This window comes from Lissotriton helveticus, chromosome 3_1 (assembly GCF_964261635.1).
Source record: "Lissotriton helveticus chromosome 3_1, aLisHel1.1, whole genome shotgun sequence".
NCBI classification, from domain to species: Eukaryota; Metazoa; Chordata; class Amphibia; order Caudata; family Salamandridae; genus Lissotriton; species Lissotriton helveticus.
In genome coordinates, this window is record NC_136061.1 from 1,025,657,646 (window position 1) to 1,025,678,054 (window position 20,409).

General features: G+C 43.8%; 1 protein-coding gene across 1 annotated transcript in view; it reads left to right on the forward strand.

Moving 5' to 3' along the window:
* The window catches only part of LOC144824202 (dynein axonemal heavy chain 11-like), a 3,356,387-nt gene that overhangs the window by 1,436,940 nt on the left and 1,899,038 nt on the right, over positions 1–20,409 (forward strand). Inside the window, exon 44 of the mRNA XM_078683354.1 lies at positions 8,293–8,449. Coding sequence (XP_078539480.1) covers positions 8,293–8,449 — 157 coding nt within the window. The remainder of the gene's footprint in view (positions 1–8,292; positions 8,450–20,409) is intronic.

A 20,409-nucleotide genomic window follows, 5' to 3' on the forward strand; every position in this document is an offset into this window, starting at 1 on the left:
AATCGATGTCGGGATCTCTCAATTTGGCAACCCAGGCAGCCTCTGTCTTGAGCAAGTCATCAGGTAGCTTTTCCAGGAATAGTCCGTACATTACCCTGACGCTGCGACCACCTCCCTTCAAATAATCTAATAGTGTACAATCTTTTGATATGTTTATGGTAGGTCTTTTTGATTTGATTGTGTTAGTCAGCTGCATATATTTAAACTCTTGGGAGCCTTGAAGTGAGTATCGTGACTTCAGAAGATCCAGAGGCCTCAGGACATCCTTTATCATCACTTGACCTAGTGTACTGATTCCCTGTCTTTCCCAGTGTCTCCAGGGGCCATCTATGCTCAAGTGCGGAAATAGTCCTGACTTCCAAAGTAAGGTATGTTTATTAAACTTTGGGATGCACTGATTCTTCTGCACAGACGACCATAGCCCCCAGATATCTTCCAATATTTTATAGCCTGATGCCTTATAAAATCGTTTATCATATTGCCTAAGCAGTACCCCATGTGCTTCAGTCCCTAACGCCAGCTGATATATAGTTGGGATATCCCGCTGACGATGTGTCAAATCATCGGGAGAGAAGAGTATAGCCATTTCTATGAGGAGGCACGACCAATTATAGAATTTAAGATTAGGTATTCCTAGCCCGCCCTTTTCCTGGGGTAAGGACATGAATTTAATTGATCTCCTCACCATGCCGTATTGCCATACAAAATTCATAAAGACTGCCTCCATTTCCTTGATCCATATGTCATCTACTTTGAAGGGGATAGACCTGAATTTATATAGGATCTTTGGGAACATTGTCATTTTAATAACATTGACCCTACCTATGATTGATAAATGGAGAGTATCGATTCTTTTCAAGTCCTGTTTCATCTTTTCCAGTAATGGCCGAAAATTGTCTTTGATGATTTCCCTTGGCTGGGCATTGATTGTTATTCCTAAATATATCACTGAGTCCACATATCTATCATCCAGTTTGACTATGTTTCTTGAGCATAGTACCTGTGTTTTTCCCACATTAAGTCGGTATCCCGATAACCTACCAAAGTCGGATGTAATGCTAATTATTTCCCTCATAGCCCTGTCGGGGTCAGTGGTGGTTATGGCTATGTCGTCTGCATATGCGAGTATTTTGGTATCGAATCCATTAGTGACTACTGGCTTTATATTGATATTGTTCTCTACAAGGCGGATCAGGGGGTCTATGTACAGTGCAAATAGAATTGGTGAGCATGGGCACCCTTGTCTTGTGCCTCTCGTAATATTAATCTGCCTGGAGCATTCGCCCATAAGCTGAATACTGGCAGTTGGATTGAGGTACATAGCCTTAATTGCCTGCAGGAATCTGGGACCAAATCCCTTATCGGCCATCACTTTCCAGAGAAAGCTCCACCTGACACGATCGAACGCTTTTTCAGCGTCGAGGAGGATCATCGCGATCACCCCCCCCCCACCCCCCCCCCCCCTGCAGCATGAATGTCGAACAGGGTTATAGCTCTTTTAATGTGGTCAGTGGTGCCCCTGCCAGGGACAAAACCATGCTGCCAGGGGGAGACGAGACTCGCGACAATCCTCCCCAACCGTGTGGCCAGTATTTTGGCATATAATTTATTATCGCTATTTATTAGCGATATGGGCCGATAAGAACCAGGACTTTCCTTAGGTTTCCCTTTTTTGTGAAATACCACTATGTTGGTTTTGGTCCAAGACTCCGGCACGACCCCTGTATTTATAACCCCATTGAATAGATCTAACAGAAGGGGTGCCGTTTCTTCCTTTACATGTTTATAGACCTCCAGGGGTATGGCATCAGGCCCTGCTGCCTTGCCTGCAGATAGATCCTTTAGTGCCTGAGAAAACTCGTCCATAGTGATATTCTGCTCTAGAGATTCCCTCTCGCTAGACGTGAGTTTAATGCCTGTATCCTGCCAGTTTATACCCGAATCGTCTATATCAGTCTCTTCCTTATAAAGATCCTGATAGAACCTCCTGAAAACTTCCAGGATTTCGGCTGGCTTATTATAAATCTGGTCAGCTTCTTTGATTTCCGTAATAATGTTTTTTGATGTGGCTTGTCTTATCCGTAGTGCTAGAGCCCTACCTGCGTTTTCCCCTGTTTCATACATTCCGACCCTGCGGGTCTGATACTCTGCTGCAGCTTTTTTCGCCAGTTGTCGTTGAATGTCTGCCTTTATGCTATTTAATCTTTCTAAGCTCTGAGTACCCTGAATCCCGTGGCAGATGTCTCTCCTATGTTGTTCCTCTGCCTCCGCCAATTTAGCCAAAAGACGCTCTCTGTCTTCCTTAACTTTTTTCCACAACCGCCCAGAGAAGCTAATTGTCTCGCCCCTCAGGCCAGCCTTGAAGCTGTCCCAGACCATGACACGGGATGCACTATACCTGTTCACATCGAAGAAAGACTGGGACCAGTTCTTTATATATGCTATATAGTTGCTATCCACTAAAAGATTTCTATCAAAAGTCCAGGGTCTGGTTTTCTCCCTTTGTTTAGTAACAGTCATGGTTAGAACAAGGGGGTTGTGATCCGATATTAGCCTAGGAAGCTTTAAGATTTCTACGTCACAGAGGCAGGTTGCTGATATTAAAAAATAGTCCAGTTTTGTATGTTTATTAAATGGGTGTGAAAAGTATGTGAACCCGGGATCATCTTTCTTTAGACAGCCCCACACATCCCTCAAACCAAAAGATTGAATTATGGAGGATACCGCCCTAAATACCCGGGGCTTGCGACCCATATATGGGGTGTCACCTGTGAAATCAGCTGAGATATTAAAATCGCCGCACATTACTATAGGTGATGGCCAGTTAGTGAGTTCCCTCTCAATGTAATCCATCACCCCCGGGTCATCCAGATTAGACCCGTAGACTGAACATAGAGTTATGCCTAGTTTCAATTCACATATTGCGCATCTACCCAGTGCATCGGCCTTTGATTTTTTAACTCCTCCAAGTCCAATCCGGCCTATAATAGCTACCCCCTTAACTGTTGAAGTCTGTGAGGAGCAGGACAGAATTTCATACCCCCTTAGATTTAGCCAATGTTTCTTTTTCCAGGGTAGGTGAGTTTCTTTTTCCAGTTATTCAGACCGCCTATATTGAGGCTAACTACCCTTATCCTAGACATGCCCCTTTAAGTAACAAAGCCAACATACTAACCAGTCGTAATCGCAATCGCATTTTGGCCTACATTTTACATCGATATTCATAACCGCTTTGAGCATCTCACTCATGTTAGTAAAGACATTTGTTGCATGAACTTTCTTTTCTCTTTTTTCTTCCCCATTACGCCACCCCGCCCCCTCGCTCCAAACCCTCCCCCCCCTCAACCCCCCTGACCCCCCTGACCCCAACCCTCTCCCCAGTGAAGCGCGCAGACTAGTCTGTGCGTGTGATGGGTGCAGCCCAGCAGTGAACAATACACAATCTACTTGTAAATTCTCATCCTCGACCTCATATATGACCTTAAACCAGCAGTAGTGACACCCTTAATTCTATGAAACTTAAACTTAAACTAAACTTAAACTTAAACTTAGACTCTAGACTTAAGACTTGAGTCGGAATTGGTTATCAAGCCTTATCCTCTGCTAGGCTATATAGGTTAAGTGACATGCTATACTGAGTCCAAAAACTCCTGAGCTTTGATTTCCGATGAAAAGTACATGGTCTTGCCTAAGTGAATTACTTTTAGCTGGGTAGGATTGATAAGATAGACCTGCACTCTTTTGTCCTGAAAAGGCTTAATTAGCTGTCTTAGTCTCCAGCGCCGCTCAACTGTGGAATGACAAAAGTCCGGCCTTACGAAGAAGGAACCTCCCTCAAAGGTTCTTTTGGCATCTGGCCTTGCTTTCTCTGCGATGGACTGGCGGAGAAGAAAATTGCCTATGTAGATCAGGATGGCTCTGGGCTTGTCGCCTTCTCTGGCATTTTGTCTCAGTTTGAAAGGTGTCCTATGCGCCCTCTGAATTTCAACGGTCCAATTCCAGCCTGCAATATCAGGAAAAGCTTTCTCGAAAGTTTTGGCTATAAATGTTTTAACATCCTGACCTTCAGCCCCTTCAGGAATACCAAGGACCCTTAGATTATTCCTTCTTTGCCTGTTTTCCAGGTCCTCAAGCTTCCACTGGACATCAATTGCTTGCGCTCCAAGAGATTCCATTTTGTTTGTGGCCGCAGCGGCCTCTGCTTCGGTGGCAACTACCCTTTCCTCTAAGTTTGAGACCCTATCTCCAACATTCTCACAAGCTTTCGAAAGCTTCCTAACCACTGCTTTCATCTTCCTCATCGCTGCTTGGGATTTGAGGCTGTCTGATCGAGTCTCTTCTCTATGTGCTGTTATACCTTGGTGGATTGACTCCATCATTGTCATCATTGTCATCATTGACGGCTGTGTATTCTCATGATGCTGTGTGTAAACCGTGCCCACGTTTGAATTCCCTTGTAGGGATGTTGTTGGCGAGTGATCCCAGGTTAGTTCTGGTTGACCCCTTTGAGGAGGCATATTTTTGATAGTAGTTGGAGGCACCCCAGCCTCACTGTCGCTCTCAGTTTCTGGGTTACTGCAGTCAATATCAGAGCTGTGGAGCTCCTCGTCCTCTGACCAGTTGGCCTCCTCCGTCACTGAGAAGAAACATTCACTTGGGGTCTTCTCCTTTTCCCTTTCGCCATGTATGAGCCCAGAATAATTAGCATTTACATTTGTCGTTGAACCAGCAGGTTCATCCAGGGCCATGGTAGACGTAAAAGTCTCTCTCAATACTTCGTCAATTGTTGAACCTCCTTGAGTGTCTCTGCTGTTGGTTGATAGGGGGATAGAGTTAGAATCTAACATCCCTTCAGTTGATGAGTCTATAGCATCCTTAGATATAATAGGGGTTGTAAACGCACTGTACTTGTTACCAGCCAACACATCATCCCCCATAGAAATACCAGCCTGGGGCCCCGATTGCGCCAACGGATCCTGATCCTGACCCCCACACAAGACATCGCCCGTGTCTCTGACCACCTGACATAACTGATGTAGCTGTATTTGAGGTAGAGACTGCTGAAGCTGTGAGGCTGGTTGAAGTACAGGTTCGACCTCTGAATTTGGTGCCGATTCAGGCTCTTCAACTTCAGTGATACCCGGTGATACCCCCTCCGGTAATGCCGCCAGAAATACTGCCGGGGCCACTGCCGTGGCTGGTTCCATTTCTTTCAGTTTTTTTTTTTCTCATTGCGATTCAACATTTCTACCACACTGATAGTCGCGGTGGCTGTGGCTTGTCGGGTTCTAGCAGAAGGGGGACGCATCTCCTTAGGGGTATTCTGCCCTGAGGATGGTTGCTGCTGTTTCGCCCGCCCAGATTCTGCTTCCAGTGTCACCCCCTCAGTCCCAGCGTACCTTACAGACACAGTGCTCGGAACGCTGTCCTCAACATTGCCTGCCACATCGGCAGTGTCAATCACGCCTTTCTTTCTTGAAGGTGGCTTACCTCCGGTGTTCAGTTTAGGAGCCATCTGTAGCGCTGGTACTGAGCGTCGAGAAGTCTGCTGCCTCGCCCTGATCGGCCCCCAGTAGACGCAAGTCTTCCAGCCTCCTATCTCCTGTCTGTCAGATCTGCAGCCGCCGCCTCCGCTCCGATCGCCAGCGCTCGCCGATCCTGTGGAGCTCTGCCCCCTAACTCCGCGAGGAGCACCTTACGACGGAGATCAAACAGGAGCATCCAGGTGATTAAACCGCAGGCCGCTGTGCCGCTGAGCCGCTAAGCCGCTTGTATCTGGGCGTCTCTTTACATGCAGGCAGGCAGCCCCCGTCCGCCTCGCTCCTCCTCACTGAACGCGCTGAATAAGCGGTAAATTCATGGCGTTTCCTTTCAGAGTACCGAGGGTGCGGGGAGGAAGAAACCGGAGAAAACCAAGTGTCGAGGTCACATCATACTCTGTGCTCACTACTGATGCTGCCGCTCAGCCGCTCCTCACGGCCGCCATTGTCGACACACCAGGTGCAGTGTTGGCCGTTCTTTCTGCATCTCCAATCTCTCTGCATCTCCAATCTCTCTTTACTGTACTTTACTATGCTCTTGTAACTGATGTAACTTGTAACGCAACAATCCTCTTGTAAAGTGCTCTGATACCTCCGGGTCTAGCCAGCGCTATATAAAACTCTTAAAATAAAATTAAATAAAATAAATAAAATAAAATCCTGTTTTTTTAGGGGCCTAGAAAGTTTGAAGTGAAAAAGGTCAGAAATTGCCCGTTTGGGCTTCCATTGCTGCTGCTGAACCATTTCCCCTGGTTGATCTCTTGCCAAAAGCACCGGTAGACTCATCCCCTTTCTTTTTGTTCCTTGCCTCCACTCCAGCTTCCTTTGGAGTTCTCCTGGTGTATACTGGGCTTCGTAGTCCCAGCTGGGGCTAGACCAACCGCGGTGGAGACTATATTCAGAAGTCTCACCTTGGTTGGTTTGGATCCTTTGCCGGCCGTCGGTGAGGCCCGATTAGCCTGCCCAGCAACGGTCACGCGGCAAGCCCACCTCAGCCTCTCCCCGAAGGCCACACGGAGCACTGCAGCGAGTTCAGCCAACACTGTGTGGTTTCTTCCGCCTGAACTCCGCCTCGCGGGTGCACAGCGGAAACAGGTCGCTGGGCTCCAAACTGACCCCTGAAGCCACAGACCCTCCAGCATCACTTGCCCGCCTTCAGCGCCACATCTCCACCCAAGAATCGCCGTATTCAACTAAAGGTGAGGGGTGGAGCGGGAGCCCAGAGGTAGTGAGCAGCCTAGCCAGATGCCATCTTGCCCCTTTTCACTTTTATTTCGTTTGTTGACATTTCCAAATATAAAAAAACATAACATAACACAATAACATACACAAACCAGTATGACACAGTTAATACACAACAAGGCACAACACAATAGACCAGTCAAAACAGAATACAGCACGTACCATAGTACAACACAACATTACATTGGAATAATGCAAAAACACAACACTTGGCTTCATACCACAACAAAATGACAAATATGCTCAAACATTCTTGTCACACATTGCTTCCTCCACAAATCCGCCTTCTTAAAACAGTGGTTATTGTAGATTATCAGTCGTAATGTATGACTTCCAATCTACTTTGTAAGTAGAGACTCGAAAAACGGAAAGAAGTGATATGTTAACGTCAAAGAAGCAGATATATACATTTTAAAAACTGATAACCATATTTTTATTGCCTTCAAAACCGGTAGCTTATTAGGCTCTTTTTGGTCAAATTGTGGTGAAAAATGCACAGATGTCTCACAGTCTTTCAAAGTTATCATGCAGGAAGAAAACTCCCAAACAACCCTGGTGAAAGTCTGCATGGCTTGAGACACAGTGGACGTATTGACTATTTCAGGAGTATCCCCTCAGAACCTATGATTTTTTTTAGTAACTTCAGGAACACATTTTTCTTTGAAATTCCCCATTTAGTCCGAATTGCTTTCTGGAGGGTAGAACACCGCTGTCCATTAACACCTCTGGGAAATAATGCCTTGCTCGCTTGAAGTGTGCACTTTCTACTGAGCATTCACTCCCGTCCACTGCTACCCTTTTCCAGCCACCTCTACTCCCTTTGCGTCACCACCATTTTGAAAATTCAGCAGCCACTGCGTATTCTGGAGCACCTCAAGGACGATTGGGACCACTCTGGCACAAATCCCCTCTTCTGTCGCTAGTCTGATGCCAACATGACAACAGCACAAATTAGGGGTTGAACAAAATTAAAATGCAAATGCTCAAAGCTGACGTTTACATTTGTGTTAACACTTTTATCGATAACATATTCTCAGCCAAGTAAACTTTAACATGCATAGGCCATTATTGTGAAGTTGTACTTTGAATCAGCACGTGAATTTGTCAAAAGACAACATTTTGTGCACTTTTGCATACTCTTTCCGGGTTTGAACACAGCAGGCATATTTGAGATTTAGATCCACATGAAGGGTTTTGACATGCTCTCATCCTTGAGGAACGTTTTTCGCGTCCTGTCTTCTTTTGGCTGCTCAAACATTTAATTCCCACCAATGAATCATTAAAATTGTTGTAGCTGACAATCTTTCCTGTGCGTTAATTTGTGTGGAAAAAAAGCCCATGCGCATAATCGATTGACTCATTGATGTAGTCATTACATGAGCAAGCCTTTGCAGATTTAATTTTCATTATGTGATAATCATTATGCTAATGAGATGAGAGTGGCTATTAGATTTCTTTGCTGAATGTCTTTTACAGATATTGACTGTTATAATCCTCTCCATTTCTTTAGGTGCTACATTACACTGACGCAGTCTCTGCATTTGACCATGAGTGGGGCGCTGTCCGGCCCTGCTGGCACCGGGAAGACAGAAACTACCAAAGACCTGGGGCGTTCTTTAGGAATTATGGTGTATGTCTTTAATTGCTCTGAGCAAATGGACTACAAGGTACAGTGTTTAATAATAACAAAATTGCAGAAATTGTGATACGGGTGAACCACATCAGCACACCTTGATTCTGAATGCAGTTATACGGTTTAAAGGGCTCCTGATTCAAGGTCGCTTTATGGTTTTTTTAAGTTAGAAAAGCCACAAAGGCCTTCTACAAGTTGCCCGGAATAAGTGGACGAGAATTTCAGTTGCCAGAATTACCGATTCCGTGCAGTAATCTAGCCCTGAATCTGCATCACGAGAAATGGCCCAAAATGGAAAATAACATTCGGGACCCAGAGTTACTGGGGACGTTTCCCCTATGCCGTTCCAAATTCTACATTATGAAGACAGGGGTCCTTAGAAAGCGAGACAATTAAGGGAAATGAATATAGACCAAATGGAACTATATTTTTAGGGGAATGTCCAGCCGGACAATTTATTACCCTTATACATAAATGGTCATAAAACAATAAAACACAGAGTGTGATAGAAGTGGGACACCAGCCGATGTCCGACTAACACACTAGGAGAACATACAACATGAGGGAAATAGCAGGCAATAACAGGTCATCTGATTATTGTGAATCATATACAAGACAATCTATAGCATACACATATGCAAAAAAAAGTGTAAATCAGCTATGCATTTAGTGTAATTATGTTGACGACGTTTCGAACCACAGACAATATAGGTTCATCCTCAGGACAGAGGGTAATTGCCTTAAGAATACACATTTGTAGAAGTATCACTAATGTAAAGATCAATATGCCATACCATGGAAGAAAGAGGGAAACATGAAAAGATTAAAACATGTCGTTAGAACATTGTTGCAACTGCGTGCATAAATGCATGACTCATACCATGCCAAAGTGCCGACGGCAGCGGAGTGAAGTACATGCTAAGTACAGGCAGTGTAAACAACGAAGGGAGCAAAGCTAGTGGCGCAACGTACCATCAGTGATTGTTGGTGACTCTGACTGAAACAAGCAGGGGTGAAACAATGGTGTGTGATTATAAGGATGGTCAATCGGCGAAGGAGTGGGTGTGCCAGTGAAATGGGGCGCTGTGGGTGCGAGGGGATGGGTCTTAGTTCTCAAAGTTGAGCTGCTTACCAATTGTGTAACACTCAAAGTGAGAGAAGGGTTTATGTTTTGCTCAAAGAGCAAAAAACGATGTTGATCTGTTAAGGAAGGAAAGAAACTGTGAAGTAGACCGGACTGATAATAACAGTGTTGCAGGTCTGTGAAAAACGGCAGCGAGTCTTACCGTAGAAATTATCCAGAGGTAGAATGAGATCTGTGAGGGGAGGGAAAGGAATGTAATTAAGGTGATGAAAAACCGTTACTGGTGATAAGATTTAAGATGCAGCTCTCAGGTGATTGCAGCTTACCCGAAGGAAAGTACTTTCGATATCCGGTTCTGTGAAAATATAAACAAACCGGCGGCGTAAATGCCGATATCTCGCAAATATACAGGAAAGGAATAACCAGGGAACAGAGGTTGGTCTCACCTGGCGATGCAGTGAGCAAGTCCGCAATGGGAGTTCTTGCTGGCACGAGGAATCTGCGCGGCGTCTACTTAGGTAGCAGGACGCGATGTAGTGAACCATTGAAGTCACATGGAGGCTGTAGACCAATGGGCGTATAGCAAAGGTTGTCGGCCATTGTGGAATGGGTAAAAAATACGGAAAGGGCAGTCATGCTGGGAGTAACGATCGAAATGTAAATGCCATTCGAATATAACGGGTGAAAACGGGCCAATACATGCCAATAAGTGGAAATCAAATAAAGCATGCAGTGACAGTGGTGTATGCATAATTAATACATTAATACCATAAATTCACAGTTTTCAGCGAAAAAACGTTTTGATTATTTACATATGAACAGTATAAGAAAGGAGTGCGTTTGTAGGGACCAGTCAGAGTATCCTATGGAAAAATTAATTTCAAACCCTGAAACCAGTTTGTATCAAAGTTCCATTGTATGACAGTTAAATCAGAGAGGTCCAATCCTCAGTCCGGTTAAGGCCAGTATGTAGACTTTTTGTCTTCAATATCCAACGTAGTTCCTCTTTATTCAAAAGCTGCTGTAGGTTGCCTCCACGGCTAGGGAGTTTGACCAAGCAGATGGTAGTCCATTTGAAGTCCATTTCTGTGTGGGCTTGTTCAGCAAAATGATGTACAAGGGGAGCATTCGCAGTCCTGCATCGTATTCTGCTCCGATGTTGGCACATTCTCGTGCGTGTCTTTTGTGTTGTTTGGCCTATATAGATCATAGAACAAGGGCAAAAAATTGCATAGATGGCATTCGGGCTGTTACAATTAGAGAATTCTTTGCGTTCATATTTGATGTCTTTATACATGAACTCCTTGTCCTCTATAGTGCTATCACACATGGAACAGTTACCACATCTAACATGCCCAGTAAGTCTTGGCAGTCCCCAGAGTGTATCAATTGTGGTCAATTCTCCAGTGGTGGGTAATGCTGCACGTACCAAGTGGTCTTTCAAATTCTTGGACTTTTTAAAGGCGAACATAGGTTTTTCTAGTTGTAGTTGGTCAGCATTCAACACGGACCAGTGTTTTTTAATGCTCTTAGTGAGGGAATTGGATATTGGGGAAAAAGTAGTAACACAGCCCAGACGGTTCTGTGTCTTTTTAGGTTTTGGTTCCAACAGTACTTCCCTTGGACAGAACCACGCTCTTTTTAATGAGGTTTTTATCAGCCTGCGGGGGTAGCCTCGGGCGCTGAGTTTAGCACTAAGTAGTTGTGCTTCCTTGAAATAATCTTCTTTTAGATAACAATTTCTTCTAAGCCTTAAGAATTGTGAATACGGGAGGGAATCACGGAGCGCTCTCGGGTGATTGCTCTTATAACACAATAAGGTGTTGCGCTCTGTAGGTTTTCTATAGAGGCTGGTAATGAGAATACCTTCCTTCTCTTGTATATTTAGGTCTAAGAAGGGAATGTTTGTGTGACTTGTGGTTAAGGTGTAGGTGAGACCACTACAGTTGGAATTAAGCCAATGTAGGAATGGGGGTAGTAGGTCTTCAGAATCATTCCAGACCATAAAGATGTCATCAATATACCTTTTCCATAGGGCAATGCCACTATGGAAAGGGTTGGACGGGGTCAAGATACGCCCACATTCTAGGTTATCCATGTACAATACTGCCAGGTTCGGTGCAAAAACAGCACCCATGGATGTGCCTTTGATTTGGCCGTAATATTGACCATCAAACAAAAAATAGTTTTTGGAAAGACAAATTTCCAAAAGTTGTAGAATGAATAGTGTTGGTATGAAATGAGGTCTTGGACGACTATTGAGAACACCTTCAATGACTAACATGGAGTCATTCTGAGGTATGTTTGTATATAGTGACTCCACGTCCAGAGTACATAGTACGTTGGACGTGGAGTCAAAGGGATGTTCCTCTATCATATTGATCATATGTGTGCTGTCACGTATGTAACATTGGGTAGCGGGCACAAAATCTTTAATGAAATGGTCCACAAAAAGACCCAAAGGTTCTAGGGCTGACCCACAGCCCGACACGATGGGCCTGCCAGGGGGATGTACAGCGTTTTTATGCACCTTCGGTAGCGTGTAAATAACCGGGGTGCGTGGAGATCTGGCATTAAGAAAAAGATATTCTTTTTTACTAAGGAAGCCTGAGTCTAGGCCTTCCTTAGTGACCGACTGTATCAAATTCTGTATCTCGACGATCGGGTTCCTCGGGAGTTTGACATAATGTGAGGGATTGTTCAGTTGACGAAAAACTTCTGCTTTATATGTGTCAAGACTTTGCAACACAATTCCACCGCCTTTATCTGCAGACTTAATGATTAAGTCAGAGTTTGATTTAAGGTTAAATAACGCTTTTTTCTCCTCCAAAGTTATATTGTAGGGTATGAAGGTATGCTGCTTCTCCAAAATGGAGAGGTCCTGTAGGACCAGTTTCTCAAATGTTAGTATCTCGGGAGGCACCATGTTGCCAACCGGTGAGAAAGTAGAAGGGGGTCGGAATGGGGTATTTGGCATAAGTGCTGGTTTAGGATGGAGTAGAAAAAAGGCATGTAATCTCAGTTTTCTGAAAAACCTTAACATCTCGGTCTGAACATCCAGATAATTTGGACGTACCGTCGGGACAAATGAAAGGCCCTTGTTTAGTAATGACAATTCAGTATTAGAAAGAGAGTGATGTGTGAGGTTGAAAATGGGCAATGGAATAGGATTAGCTGAGTCAACCAAAGTAGTCATTGTACTGGTGAGGGTAACAGGTTGCTGATCTACCATTGGTAATGTTGGCGTCTGGTACTCCGTTCGCCTGATGGGTAGGGACCCCGTTGAACTGGCTTGAGTTTTCCCCTCTTGGGGGGATCTGCTTGGCCTCTGGATAAAAAAGGAGGTCTGTTGGAAGGATCAGGTGCTCCACCTTGATCGGAGCTGTCAGAGGACTCGGCCGAGGAGTCTGAAAAGCCGACCAGTGTCTGACGTTTGTTGTAGCGTCCCCACGGTCTTTGGTTCTGATTCTGTGGACCACTATATACTCTATTGGTATAAAAATCTTTGACTAAATATGGGTACGCTCTTTCTTGTGAGAAGTTTTTGATGTCTTTTCTAACTTTGGTTGTTTTTTTATTCAGCTCAATTCTGTGAAAGTCGCTTACAGTTTTAGCTATATCATCCAATACCCATATTTAGTCAAAGATTTTTATACCAATAGAGTATATAGTGGTCCACAGAATCAGAACCAAAGACCGTGGGGACGCTACAACAAACGTCAGACACTGGTCGGCTTTTCAGACTCCTCGGCCGAGTCCTCTGACAGCTCCGATCAAGGTGGAGCACCTGGTCCTTCCAACAGACCTCCTCTTTTATCCAGAGGCCAAGCAGATCCCCCCAAGAGGGGAAAACTCAAGCCAGTTCAACGGGGTCCCTACCCATCAGGCGAACGGAGTACCAGACGCCAACATTACCAATGGTAGATCAGCAACCTGTTACCCTCACCAGTACAATGACTACTTTGGTTGACTCAGCTAATCCTATTCCATTGCCCATTTTCAACCTCACACATCACTCTCTTTCTAATACTGAATTGTCATTACTAAACAAGGGCCTTTCATTTGTCCCGACGGTACGTCCAAATTATCTGGATGTTCAGACCGAGATGTTAAGGTTTTTCAGAAAACTGAGATTACATGCCTTTTTTCTACTCCATCCCATACCAGCACTTATGCCAAATACCCCATTCCGACTATCTTCTACTTTCTCACCGGTTGGCAACATGGTGCCTCCTGAGATACTAACATTTGAGAAACTGGTCCTACAGGACCTCTCCATTTTGGAGAAGCAGCATACCTTCATTCCCTACAATATAACTTTGGAGGAGAAAAAAGTGTTATTTAGCCTTAAATCAAACTCTGACTTAATCATTAAGTCTGCAGATAAAGGCGGTGGAATTGTGTTGCAAAGTCTTGAAACATATAAAGCAGAAGTTTTTCGTCAACTGAACAATCCCTCACATTATGTCAAACTCCCGAGGAACCCGATCGTCGAGATACAGAATTTGATACAGTCGGTCACTAAGGAAGGCCTAGACTCAGGCTTCCTTAGTAAAAAAGAATATCTTTTTCTTAATGCCAGATCTCCACGCACCCCGGTTATTTACACGCTACCGAAGGTGCATAAAACGCTGTACATCCCCCTGGCAGGCCCATCGTGTCGGGCTGTGGGTCAGCCCTAGAACCTTTGGGTCTTTTTGTGGACCATTTCATTAAAGATTTTGTGCCCGCTACCCAATGTTACATACGTGACAGCACACATATGATCAATATGATAGAGGAACATCCCTTTGACTCCACGTCCAACATACTATGTACTCTGGACGTGGAGTCACTATATACAAACATACCTCAGAATGACTCCATGTTAGTCATTGAAGGTGTTCTCAATAGTCGTCCAAGACCTCATTTCATACCAACACTATTCATTCTACAACTTTTGGAAATTTGTCTTTCCAAAAACTATTTTTTGTTTGATGGTCAATATTACGGCCAAATCAAAGGCACATCCATGGGTGCTGTTTTTGCACCGAACCTGGCAGTATTGTACATGGATAACCTAGAATGTGGGCGTATCTTGACCCCGTCCAACCCTTTCCATAGTGGCATTGCCCTATGGAAAAGGTATATTGATGACATCTTTATGGTCTGGAATGATTCTGAAGACCTACTACCCCCATTCCTACATTGGCTTAATTCCAACTGTAGTGGTCTCACCTACACCTTAACCACAAGTCACACAAACATTCCCTTCTTAGACCTAAATATACAAGAGAAGGAAGGTATTCTCATTACCAGCCTCTATAGAAAACCTACAGAGCGCAACACCTTATTGTGTTATAAGAGCAATCACCCGAGAGCGCTCCGTGATTCCCTCCCATATTCACAATTCTTAAGGCTTAGAAGAAATTGTTATCTAAAAGAAGATTATTTCAAGGAAGCACAACTACTTAGTGCTAAACTAAGCGCCCAAGGCTACCCCAGCAGGCTGATAAAAACTTCATTAAAAAGAGCGTGGTTCTGTCCAAGGGAAGTACTGTTGGAACCAAAACCTAAAAAGACACAGAACCGTCTGGTCTGTGTTACTACTTTTTCCCCAATATCCAATTCCCTCACTAAGAGCATTAAAAAACACTGGTCCGTGTTGAATGCTGACCAACTACAACTAGAAAAACCTATGTTCGCCTTTAAAAAGTCCAAGAATTTGAAAGACCACTTGGTACGTGCAGCATTACCCACCACTGGAGAATTGACCACAATTGATACACTCTAAGGGACTGCCAAGACTTACTGGGCATGTTAGATGTGGTAACTGTACCATGTGTGACAGCACTATAGAGGGCAAGGAGTTCATGTATAAAGACATCAAATATGAACGCAAAGAATTCTCAAATTGTAACAGCCCGAATGCCATCTATGCAATTTTTTGCCCTTGTTCTATGATCTATATAGGCCAAACAACACAAAAGACACGCACGAGAATGTGCCAACATCGGAGCAGAATACGATGCAGGACTGCGAATGCTCCCCTTGTACATCATTTTGCTGAACAAGCCCACACAGAAATGGACTTCAAATGGACTATCATCTGCTTGGTCAAACTCCCTAGCCGTGGAGGCAACCTACAGCAGCTTTTGAATAAAGAGGAACTACGTTGGATATTGAAGACAAAAAGTCTACATACTGGCCTTAACCGGACTGAGGATTGGACCTCTCTGATTTAACTGTCATACAATGGAACTTTGATACAAACTGGTTTCAGGGTTTGAAATTAATTTTTCCATAGGATACTCTGACTGGTCCCTACAAACACACTCCTTTCTTATACTGTTCATATGTAAATAATCAAAACGTTTTTTCGCTGAAAACTGTGAATTTATGGTATTAATGTATTAATTATGCATACACCACTGTCACTGCATGCTTGATTTGATTTCCACTTATTGGCATGTATTGGCCCGTTTTCACCCGTTATATTCGAATGGCACTTACATTTCGATCGTTACTCCCAGCATGACTGCCCTTTCCGTATTTTTTACCCATTCCAAAATGGCCGACAGCCTTTGCTATACGCCCATTGGTCTACAGCCTCCATGTGACTTCAATGGTTCACTACATCGCGTCCTGCTACCTAAGTAGACGCCGCGCAGATTCCTCGTGCCAGCAAGAACTCCCATTGCAGACTTGCTCACTGCATCGCCAGGTGAGACCAACCTCTGTTCCCTGGTTATTCCTTTCCTGTATATTTGCGAGATATCGGCATTTACGCCGCCGGTTTGTTTATATTTTCACAGAACCGGATATCGAAAGTACTTTCCTTCGGGTAAGCTGCAATCACCTGAAAGCTGCATCTTAAATCTTATCACCAGTAACGGTTTTTCATCACCTTAATTACATTCCTTTCCCTCCCCTCACAGATCTCATTCTACCTCTGGATAATTTCTACGGTAAGACTCGCTGCCGTTTTTCACAGACCTGCAACACTGTTATTATCAGTCCGGTCTACTTCACAGTTTCTTTCCTTCCTTAACAGATCAACATCGTTTTTTGCTCTTTGAGCAAAACATAAACCCTTCTCTCACTTTGAGTTTTACACAATTGGTAAGCAGCTCAACTTTGAGAACTAAGACCCATCCCCTCGCACCCACAGCGCCCCATTTCACTGGCACACCCACTCCTTCGCCGATTGACCATCCTTATAATCACACACCATTGTTTCACCCCTGCTTGTTTCAGTCAGAGTCACCAACAATCACTGATGGTACGTTGCGCCACTAGCTTTGCTCCCTTCGTTGTTTACACTGCCTGTACTTAGCATGTACTTCACTCCACTGCCGTCGGCACTTTGGCATGGTATGAGTCATGCATTTATGCACGCAGTTGCAACAATGTTCTAACGACATGTTTTAATCTTTTTATGTTTACCTCTTTCTTCCATGGTATGGCATATTGATCTTTACATTAGTGATACTTCTACAAATGTGTATTCTTAAGGCAATTACCCTCTGTCCTGAGGATGAACCTATATTGTCTGTGGTTCGAAACGTCGTCGACATAATTACACTAAATGCATAGCTGATTTACACTTTTTTTGCATATGTGTATGCTATAGATTGTCTGGTATATGATTCACAATAATCAGACGACCTGTTATTGCCTGCTATTTCCCTCATGTTGTATGTTCTCCTAGTGTGTTAGTCGGACATCGGCTGGTGTCCCACTTCTATCACACTCTGTGTTTTATTGTTTTATGACCATTTATGTATAAGGGTAATAAATTGTCCGGCTGGACATTCCCCTAAAAATATAGTTCCATTTGGTCTATATTCATTTCCCTTAATTGTCTCGCTTTCTAAGGACCCCTGTCTTCATAATATAGTACCTACCCATGTTCCTTAGCATATTGCGCCTTGGGTTCCCTTGTCTTGGTTAAATAATACGTAGCGCAACCACCCGGTTGCAAGGGCTCGCACCCCTACCCTCTTTTGAAGTGGGTCACCGTCCCCTTGTCAGTCTTCTCACTCTCATTCCCATTTTCTATTCCCTTCCCTGTCTCTCCAGGGCATGTCTGACCACACGCCCTTATACAACGAGGAGTATTTTAAAAAACTTCTAGAAAGCCCGTCCCTACTTACTGATAACCCTGAAAGTCCCAGTACACTTAATGTTCCGTTAGGTGACCAATAAGAAAAAATAAAAAAAAAGGTTGTTAGATTGGAATTGATGATACTTCTTCTTACCCAATACCTCACAGCTAATATTATTCCGCTTGGTCTGCAAGTTCGCAACATACCGGGTGTGTTTACTGATAACCCCAAGTACATTACAGGGTTCAGTTATATCAGCACTGGCTGTTCTAGACAGTGGATGGCATTAGGTATAGATATTGCCTCAGAAGAACTTAAAAAATTAGGATTGGAAATAATAGATTTAGAAACGCAAATAAAAGACAAATGCCCTGTACCTGATTGTACTAAACTATTGGATGATATAGCTAAAACTGTAAGCGACTTTCACAGAATTGAGCTGAATAAAAAAACAACCAAAGTTAGAAAAGACATCAAAAACTTCTCACAAGAAAGAGCGTACCCATATTTAGTCAAAGATTTTTGTACCAATAGAGTATATAGTGGTCCACAGAATCAGAACCAAAGACCGTGGGGACGCTACAACAAACGTCAGACACTGGTCGGCTTTTCAGACTCCTCGGCCGAGTCCTCTGACAGCTCCGATCAAGGTGGAGCACCTGGTCCTTCCAACAGACCTCCTTTTTTATCCAGAGGCCAAGCAGATCCCCCCAAGAGGGGAAAACTCCAGCCAGTTCAACGGGGTCCCTACCCGTCAGGCGAACGGAGTACCAGACGCCAACATTACCAATGGTAGATCAGCAACCTGTTTACCCTCACAAGTACAATGACTACTTTGGTTGACTCAGCTAATCCTATTCCATTGCCCATTTTCAACCTCACACATCACTCTCTTTCTAATACTGAATTGTCATTACTAAACAAGGGCCTTTCATTTGTCCCGACGGTACGTCCAAATTATCTGGATGTTCAGACCGAGATGTTAAGGTTTTTCAGAAAACTGAGATTACATGCCTTTTTTCTACTCCATCCTAAACCAGCACTTATGCCAAATACCCCATTCCGACCCCCTTCTACTTTCTCACCGGTTGGCAACATGGTGCCTCCTGAGATACTAACATTTGAGAAACTGGTCCTACAGGACCTCTCCATTTTGGAGAAGCAGCATACCTTCATTCCCTACAATATAACTTTGGAGGAGAAAAAAGCGTTATTTAGCCTTAAATCAAACTCTGACTTAATCATTAAGTCTGCAGATAAAGGTGGTGGAATTGTGTTGCAAAGTCTTGACACATATAAAGCAGAAGTTTTTCGTCAACTGAACAATCCCTCACATTATGTCAAACTCCTGAGGAACCCGATCGTCGAGATACAGAATTTGATACAGTCGGTCACTAAGGAAGGCCTAGACTCAGGCTTCCTTAGTAGAAAAGAATATCTTTTTCTTAATGCCAGATCTCCACGCACCCCGGTTATTTACACGCTACCGAAGGTGCATAAAAACGCTGTACATCCCCCTGGCAGGCCCATCGTGTCGGGCTGTGGGTCAGCCCTAGAACCTTTGGGTCTTTTTGTGGACCATTTCATTAAAGATTTTGTGCCCGCTACCCAATGTTACATACGTGACAGCACACATATGATCAATATGATAGAGGAACATCCCTTTGACTCCACGTCCAACGTACTATGTACTCTGGACGTGGAGTCACTATATACAAACATACCTCAGAATGACTCCATGTTAGTCATTGAAGGTGTTCTCAATAGTCGTCCAAGACCTCATTTCATACCAACACTATTCATTCTACAACTTTTGGAAATTTGTCTTTCCAAAAACTATTTTTTATTTGATGGTCAATATTACGGCCAAATCAAAGGCACATCCATGGGTGCTGTTTTTGCACCAAACCTGGCAGTATTGTACATGGATAACCTAGAATGTGGGCGTATCTTGACCCCGTTCAACCCTTTCCATAGTGGCATTGCCCTATGGAAAAGGTATATTGATGACATCTTTATGGTCTGGAATGATTCTGAAGACCTACTACCCCCATTCCTACATTGGCTTAATTCCAACTGTAGTGGTCTCACCTACACCTTAACCACAAGTCACACAAACATTCCCTTCTTAGACCTAAATATACAAGAGAAGGAAGGTATTCTCATTACCAGCCTCTATAAAAAACCTACAGAGAGCAACACCTTATTGTGTTATAAGAGCAATCACCCGAGAGCGCTCCGTGATTCCCTCCCGTATTCACAATTCTTAAGGCTTAGAAGAAATTGTTATCTAAAAGAAGATTATTTCAAGGAAGCACAACTACTTAGTGCTAAACTCAGCGCCCGAGTCTACCCCCGCAGGCTGATAAAAACTTCATTAAAAAGAGCGTGGTTTTGTCCAAGGGAAGTACTGTTGGAACCAAAACCTAAAAAGACACAGAACCGTCTGGTCTGTGTTACTACTTTTTCCCCAATATCCAATTACCTCACTAAGAGCATTAAAAAACACTGGTCCGTGTTGAATGCTGACCAACTACAACTAGAAAAACCTATGTTCGCCTTTAAAAAGTCCAAGAATTTGAAAGACCACTTGGTACGTGCAGCATTACCCACCACTGGAGAATTGACCACAATTGACACACTCTGGGGACTGCCAAGACTTACTGGGCATGTTAGATGTGGTAACTGTTCCATGTGTGACAGCACTATAGAGGGCAAGGAGTTCATGTATAAAGACATCAAATATGAACGCAAAGAATTCTCTAATTGTAACAGCCCGAATGCCCTCTATGCAATTTTTTGCCCTTGTTCTATGATCTATAT